Raw genomic sequence first — 8,669 nt, forward strand, 5'->3', positions numbered from 1 at the left:
TATGCGTATCGATAGAATTCGATACGTGCATGTGTGGGTGCGTGTAAAAAAGAAGAAAAAGAAAAAAAGAATAACCCTTTTTGCGGGAGGAGTGGAGTGTTGGGGGCGGGCGTGAGGGTAAGGCCGTGTGCTAAATTATTTTTTATTAATATAATTTTTTAGCGATATTATTAGTAATATTATTATTATTATATTATTATTATTATTATTATTATTATTATTATTATTATTATTATTATTATATCATTGCTGATGCTATTGTATTGTACTTAATAGAAAAGATTATAAACGATTGTTCATTTGTATCCTTTTCGAGCTTCCCTTCCGCCATTTTTTAACTTTTATTTTTCTTTTTTTTTCTTTTCAATTTTTTGTATAAAACTGAACAATTATATTGGATAAATAAATATTATACTCTTACACAAATAAATGAGCCGTTTTTATTTTTGTTTTTAAAGTGGTGTAAATTTAATCTGAAGAAAAAATGAGTATTCATTAAAATTGGTTCAGTGTGTTTCTGTGTGTGTATGTAGATGGGAATGTCTTTTGTTTTTATTTATATAATAATAAATTTTATATACATATATATATATATATATATATATAGGTATATATATAGGTATATAGATAGACATATCGACATAAATAAATTAGTATAGTCGACATCTTTTTTTGAGTTAACTTTTTAGAATAATGTTTTCATCGTCAAACTTCATACTCTCATCAAAAACAAATTATATGAAACCAATATGTACATTTATTTTTATCTTTTTATTTTTTGAGTAAAAAGATATAATTTTTAATTTGTTATCTTTCTATATTTTAACAATTTATTTATTTTTTTCTTTTTATTTTTAAGTCGACATAAGTTCATTTGCATCTTAGAAAAAGAATTTCGTTTTGAGAATATTTATAAAAATGATTGCATACATATAAAAGGAAAAGTTTTTAAAATTTTTACAATATAAATAAGAGAAAAAAATATTTATAATAACATATATAAATATAATAAAAAATTTGCATTCAACAATACGCACAAAATATGTTCAAATGCAGAACATTAGATATGTTTTGAACAGAATGATTCATATCATAATTACAATCGACAGAGTTTTATCGTTTTAAATGGATAATAATATTTCACGAAGAAAAACCAATCTCTTTTTTCTTTGATAAGAATTCATCGTAAATAGCTGTCAATGAGAAATAAAGATGACGGTCATGTGATAATTAGGAATACGTAACAGATTTAACTTTACTTAGTAAGATCTTATTCTGAAATAATATAATGATCAAAATTAAAATAATAGAATTTCACTGTTTTCTTTAACTTACGTTAATTAAAAGATTATTTTTGTTATATTAAGTCTTTTTATTAAATATATATGTATATATATATATATATAAAAAATATGTGTATAAGTTACAACATCAGGTGTGTAAAGCAAAAACCATAGATTAGTATTATATAATGTCGAAGAATCAATCTTCTGAAACATTCACAAAAGTATTTAAACACTATGATAAATCAATTTTTATCGTGTCTCATTGAAATATACTTTCCAAAAGAAGGGAGATAATATTAATTGCAAGAATAAAAAAAAAAAAAAAAAAAGAATTCGTGTTCTCATGCTATTTAAATCTAATACGTTTAACACCGACAGAAATTAAACAAATACTTCGGAAAAAGAAATTACCTAACATATAGAATTTAAAAATGACTTGGACCATCGCAATGTGCTATCAATTAACATTGGTTATACGAGTGAAATCTTTTTGTTTTTAACTTTGTAATTAAATAATATCGATATCAGTATTCTGTAATATATAAATAAGTATTACTTATATCTCACTTAATTTTGATGAATAATAACATATATACACATAATATATACAATAGTATTGACGTTGAAAATATTCAACGTTTATGATTCGTGTGTACAAATTACTCTATACCATTTCACATCTCATCGAGCTAACATTTTTAACTATGAGTTAACGACAGCCATTAACGGCTACATTGAAATAATCTTTTTCAAATATTGCACTTCTATTACAAGTTTATAAAATGTGCAATATATATATATATACGTATTCTATCTTTATAATATTATTCCAATATTATAAATATATCCTGTATTTCATAAGGAAGCTCAAAGAACATTGATATTTATTTTTATTCATTGGACAGATTTTGCAGTCTTCTTTACAGCGATATACTAATATAAGAGAGTAGTATATATGTCCTCTTTATTAAAAAACATAAATTAACTTTTTTATAAATGCGCAAATATACTTGTTTTTTTTTCTTTTCTTTTTTTTTCATATAGAAATTATTTCATACAGTTCATTCGTAGTACGTATTAGCGTTGTTAAATATTATTATTTACTGTACATATAGCAAATTTTTATACATGAATTCGTGTATATATACATATATATACACAGATAATTTTTGAATGTTTTCATGAGTATCTTTGATTCTTATTCAATTTTTTAATATTTTTAATATTTTATCATACTATATACAATAAGAAATTAAAGTGTACCCCCTTCCTCCCTGATGTAATATAGAAATGGCAGCTTTACAAGTTACGGTGTATAAAATTTTCTTCAAACATTTACAACTTATCGCAGTTTTGATCTTTCCCTCTTAAAAATTAAAATATATCATATTTATAAATTTGAATGAATTATTTGTAATATATCACATACATATATTCTATGAAACGTACTGATGGAAGTGACTATAGTTTGTTCAAGTCCAAGCGTTTTAGGAATGTTATACATACTTTTACTGATATACAAAGTAGATCGATAGTTGAAAATTGGTGCACACAATTAGAGAAATTGAATGTTATATATAAATGGGCACGCAATGGAACGTTATGAAACTTGGAATGTCTTCGGTGTGACACACATTTATCGTACTTCATATATCCTGAATAAATATGTTTTTTTTTTCTCTTTTTTTATATATATTACAAATATATCCATTCAAAAATATATATATACATATAAAAAAAAAAAAAAAAAGAAAAAAAAAACAAGAGTCACATGTAACAGTTTGTGCACGTAAGATTTTAATTTTAATGAACTAATATTCCTGCAACCGAGACTATTTGAAATTTTCAAAGAAATTAGATACGAGTGCTTTTAAAATGAGTTAACAATATTAAGATATTACTTTAAAGATAAGTTAGCGTTATTAAAAATAAATTTTTTCATCGACACAAAATTTCATTTGACATAATTAATAAAAGCTCATACCATAGCATCGTTAGACTTTTTAGACAATTACTTTATGAATAAGTAATTGAAAGTGAATAACGGATACCGTTCATTCAATAGGAATTATCTCAATTGTGTACGAAGCACACAGTGTACATTTAAAGGTGTCATTATTTGCATGTTTAATTATGTTGAATCGATATCTAATAACGTTCTTATATGTCATTCGTCCCATAAACAATTTTGTTTCATTTTTGAGTAATAAGTGAATATAAAACATTTTTTACAAGTTTTTATACCACACCTGTAAGTGCTAGCTACTTTTCTACCTTCGGTTTTACCTTTACAAAATTTCAATCCACACGGATACCAACCGATACAAAGTTCTAAAGAACACGTACAAGGTACCCATAAATTGGATGTGTCAGCGCATTTAGAGACAAACTGTGACCTTGTCTCAGTAGGATTTTGTTGCGACATAGCAGTAGAAGTAAAGTTATATACCGCTGCCATTAATGAAGTCTCTGTAGAACCTAATAATACAATAATTTTTTTTATAAATTTCATAAAAGTTTTCATCCTTTGTTATAAATAATCATAATTATCACGTTAAATTCTCGAAAAATATACTTAATATTTTTCTTTTAATTAAATCAAATTAATTTAAAATTTACCTGGCCTTTGAATCCACTGTTTGATATCTTCGTTTCTCGTATAAGCCGAGCCAGCCGCTTCGCTACAAAGACTAGCTACATGTTTAGAAATATCTTTAGATTGAGAGACGTCCAAAAACAAGTCCATAGTATAATTGGCATGACCTTTATCCTCTTCCGCAACACGGACGGTGCCTGGATTCTTTTGACGTAGCTTAGACATAGCATCGGAGGATATAAAATCGACCTTATAAAAATGATTAACAAAGCACATAACTTGATACTGATTTTGTCCTCTTTCTTCTTCGCCTAGGACCAATGCCTTTATAACTTGTACCTCCTAGATATGATATAGAACAAATATTTTCAATATTTAAATTAAACGCATATATTAACGAATATATATTTCAAATACTTGCATTTTTAAAGTCTATTAGTTGCGTTACAAGTGTACCGTCAGAACGTTGAAATTCCAACGTAATTACATCTTCGGTAACATTAGATGATATTGTTTCAAGAAGGATATCACCACCCTGAATTAAAAAATTTATTTATTAACAACAATTTATTGTTTATCATAAATATATTCGACATTCTGAAATATATTGAATATTCATTTTACACTATAATTATTTTAGGTTAGTAACTCTAACGACAATCTGAAAGTTAAATTACTCGACGACGTTAATTAAATATTTTATAATAATTTAAAACGATTTACATACTTACTTGATTTTTCACGTTTATAAGTAAATGTGTCGTACAAATAGTAGCTAGATATTGAAAAACGACACAGGTCGTCAAAACTTCGATAAACTTCATCATTGTGGCATTGTCGATGTCTTTAATCCTAAGACCGAAGTCTGTTACTTGAAATCACCACTATTACAACGCGAGAACATTTGGTCGGACTATTAACCATTAAAAATTAACCTAAACTGTACGTTTTACCGACCGCTCACATTTGTATTCATTCACTGATTATAATCCTTACGTATACATATACACAATTGGTTATAATATATTCAGGTTTAACACCCTGTAAGTATAAACTGGATAGTAGCACAGTCGGTATCGCCATCTTGCGGAACAAACTTGTACTAATGATATTAAGATTTACTACGTTAAATGTAAACATGTAAAATATTCGCGTCGGTAAAGTGGAAATAATTATCATTTCAGAGCAACTTTTATATCAAGTTCAAAATTTATATCTATAAATAAAATTTAAAAGAGATTAATAACAAATGTTTATTTTCTCGATAAATAAAAAATAATGATAATGCGGCGATACATCGAAGTTTATAAAACTCAACGATGATGCCATTGGATGATCAGCGCTCTCCACCAATCCCGTTGTTGGAAACATAACCTAACAAAAAAAAAAAACAATTTGACTTGAACACTGCGATGGTAACTCGTATTTTCATCACGTCGCAGTTTTGGCGTTAATTGTAAATGACGTGAATGTTCGATAGGTATTAATCACTTTTTAAAAGAAATATTCCTAATTTTAATTCGATCTATCATATTTTGAAATAGAAACACTTTTATTGAACAGTATTTAAACAGTTAAATAATATTACAAATAAAAATTTGTAGTAATATATTGTTTTATGATTTTTATATCTTTTATATAAAGTTATTTAATTATTTCTTTAAAATAATCTTCATAGAGTCAATAGTATCAAATATATAGGATATCAAAATCAGTTTGTACTTAGCTACGTCAAAAAAAAACTTCAACCTGGATTTAAGTAATAACTTGTTCTAAATACTTACGTTAAAGATCTTTTATTCTAATAATACGAAAGCAATGTTATCATAAATCAATTTTTGATTAAATCATGTACGTGATTTTTTAATTACTTATGAAAATTTTTTATCAACCAAATTAAATTTTTGATACAGACACGAAATGAATCGAAGAGAAATTTTATCGAATTTGTAATTTGGATATTTTCAAATCAGTAATGACGAATAAGAATCGATCAATTGAAGATGGTTTAACTTCTTCCTTTGAATGATTAATTAGATAATAATTGAAGAAGAAATATCGAAGTTCAGTAACATATAAAGTTAAAAAAAGAAAAGAAGATAGTTATTGGAAAAAAAGGTTGTATAATCTATTATATAATTATTATACGTTCATTTCAACAATATAAAGTATATAATATAGAAGTAAAATATAATCGATATTTAAATTAATGATTTTACAAATCTTATTTCAATATTATAATGCTATTAACTCTCATCCTTTTAATATTAAATAATTTATTTAATTTTATCATATCAGTAAGCGCTATTGTTAGATTAAAATGTTCAAGTTTTCACGTCATCGCAAATAAATTTTATAAATAAAACAAGAAAATTGATGCATTTTAAAAGTTATCGTGTTAATTATTATTTGCTTAAATAATTAATACTTTCGATTATTTTACATTTATTTAAACAATCTATGATGTACATGATATATAATAAATTACTATTGAAACAATAATACATTTCTTTGAATATCACATGATAGTTTATATCAAAATAGTGTCCAAAAATATTGCTTTAATTTTTGGTAATAATTTTTACATTAAAAAAAAAAAAAAAATAAATATTTGTGAATAAGAAAGAAGAGTTACCTGTAATTATAGCAAAATAACGTTTTGTTTTAATTACCAAGTCAACAGCTTTCACGTTGTAGAGGTTAGAAGAATATAATCTAACAAAAATTTCCTATAACAATTATGATTAATCCTATTTATTATAGTACTTAATATTTAAATTGGACCGATATATTTAAAACCATTTTCCTTGTTGTAACTAAAAATATAATAGTATTTTTATATCTAATCGTATATCACACGTATAATTCCGTTCAAAGCTCTATTTTGATTACAATGACAACTGATTTAGGCGACACGCTGCGGAAATAATATGTACTTTTACAATGATGACGCTCAAGCACTATGTAGTTGTTAAGACATTCTTTTGTACTATAGTTTCCTTACTTATCGACAATTGTTACTCATATATACGTGTAGGTCGTTAGTATCTATCGTACCGACGCACGGTATAGATGGAACAACGATAGTCAAGCATAATTAGACAAAAAACAGTAGACAGTTAATTTTACAAAAATTCGAAACGCGTGTATTGAAAATTAATTCTTTTTGTATGAAATACTAATTAATTACACAGACATATGACGATATAATTAGAAATATTTTATGTAGAATTACTAAAGGAAGAATATTTGGGAAAAGATGATTTCTTATTTTTGTTCGTAAGATTTCTTTAATTCATTAATTTCTTTTTTTGTTTCTAATATTTTACATTTATGAAGTATAAATATTCTATTTACCATTCGTTATTCATAAAGCAAATTTAATTGTATAAAAATAATACAATTAAATAAAATGAATTTTGAGAAAAAAAAATAAAAAAGAAAAGTAAGATGTGAAATACATATTGTCAAATACTTTAATTATTTTATAAGATTTTCATGTTCCATTAAAAAAAAAAAAAAAATCGGCTTAATTGCAAGATATATGGTTTTAAAAATTAGTGTCACTATATATCTAACTTATCGGCTATATTAGTAAGGGATTATATTTTCTTTTTATTAAAATTAACATCATAATGTAATAAATTTTAAACGCAAGCTTATGGTATCTAAAATGATACTTAAAACTATGCAGCGATTGTAATCTCAAAAAATATATACTTAGAAATTTTAATTACGATCAAAAAGATTATATATTACTAAATACAATCTATACAAATACAGAATGTTAATATTTCACTTTTTTGTTTATAAAAATGATCGCAGCACAGATAAATATCCCATAGAAGTTCTTAATACCTGCAAAATAATAGATAAGATTATTTCAAATTATATTTTAATCGTAAATTTGTTTTTCTTTTACTTAATTTTTATCAAATTTTATATAAATAATCAACGATATAATGAGATCTGAATAATTATAACAATTATTTTGGTTGCAAATATTTTGATACTATTTTTCAAAAAATATTTCATATCCTTTAAAATTTCCTATTATTTTTTATATTAATTTTGAAATTAATAAAATATTTAATCTCTTTCTTTTTATATTCAATAAATTTAGGATTAAATATGTTCATAACATGACATGTTCTCATTGCATAAAGCTATTCATTACTTTTCGCTCGAAGCTTGTGCGACTTTAGCGACAAATACGGACAAAATATGAACTACAAAGACGAGCGGGGAATGCTTCCCCCACCACATATCTATCATATCGCTCATAAGCTTAGTTGATTATTCCCCTCTCTCGCGTATGTAACAATTAGTTTCGTGTAGGTTAGAGTAAATAATGTTAGTAGACTGTGAACTCACACTTTTCAGTCTCTCATATATATATCTTTTTTTTGATAATAGCGTGTATCTCGTAGTGATCATCCATGTTAAATACGACGTCGGTACGCATTCGTTTCACGATAAATGCATAGAAAATAATAAATGTAATTGACACGTATAAGAATATAAATTTGCGACAAAAAATAAGATTTTATCGAATGTTTTCTTAAAAATAATTAGTGAATACTTATATATTATATCGTTTTAATACAAATTGAAAAATGAGTTCATTTTCACGCTATCTTTCAAGTAGAAGTTCCAGCAATCTTTTTTTACGTGATTTTCCCTATAGGATTAGTCCACTGTATAGTACTTCAACTACTACTACTGATAACAATAATAATAATATAATATAATATAATATAATATAATATAATATAATATAATATAAT

At 24.9% G+C, this 8,669-nt stretch overlaps 2 protein-coding genes and 1 long non-coding RNA gene across 3 annotated transcripts in view; all 3 read right to left on the reverse strand.

Moving 5' to 3' along the window:
* Window positions 1-2,735: 2,735 nt before the first annotated feature.
* Window positions 2,736-4,883, reverse strand: LOC122637284 (out at first protein). Its single transcript, XM_043829298.1, has 4 exons — window positions 4,614-4,883; window positions 4,304-4,417; window positions 3,906-4,224; window positions 2,736-3,764 (listed from the first exon to the last, which is right to left on the reverse strand). The coding sequence occupies exons 1-4, from the start codon at window positions 4,707-4,709 to the stop codon at window positions 3,454-3,456; spliced, it is 840 nt and encodes a 279-aa protein (XP_043685233.1). The 5' UTR covers window positions 4,710-4,883; the 3' UTR covers window positions 2,736-3,453.
* Window positions 4,884-5,120: 237 nt separating this feature from the next.
* LOC122637285 lies at window positions 5,121-6,778 on the reverse strand. Its single transcript, XR_006329208.1, has 2 exons — window positions 6,518-6,778; window positions 5,121-5,256 (listed from the first exon to the last, which is right to left on the reverse strand). It is a non-coding gene; the product is annotated as an uncharacterized LOC122637285 (long non-coding RNA).
* A 767-nt stretch (window positions 6,779-7,545) lies between these two features.
* The window catches only part of LOC122637206 (odorant receptor 85c-like), a 7,204-nt gene continuing 6,080 nt past the window's right edge, over window positions 7,546-8,669 (reverse strand). The window contains exon 6 of the mRNA XM_043829209.1: window positions 7,546-7,740. Coding sequence (XP_043685144.1) covers window positions 7,690-7,740 — 51 coding nt within the window. The 3' untranslated portion in view covers window positions 7,546-7,689. The remainder of the gene's footprint in view (window positions 7,741-8,669) is intronic.

The sequence above is a fragment of the Vespula pensylvanica genome, chromosome 25 (genome assembly GCF_014466175.1).
Source record: "Vespula pensylvanica isolate Volc-1 chromosome 25, ASM1446617v1, whole genome shotgun sequence".
NCBI classification, from domain to species: Eukaryota; Metazoa; Arthropoda; class Insecta; order Hymenoptera; family Vespidae; genus Vespula; species Vespula pensylvanica.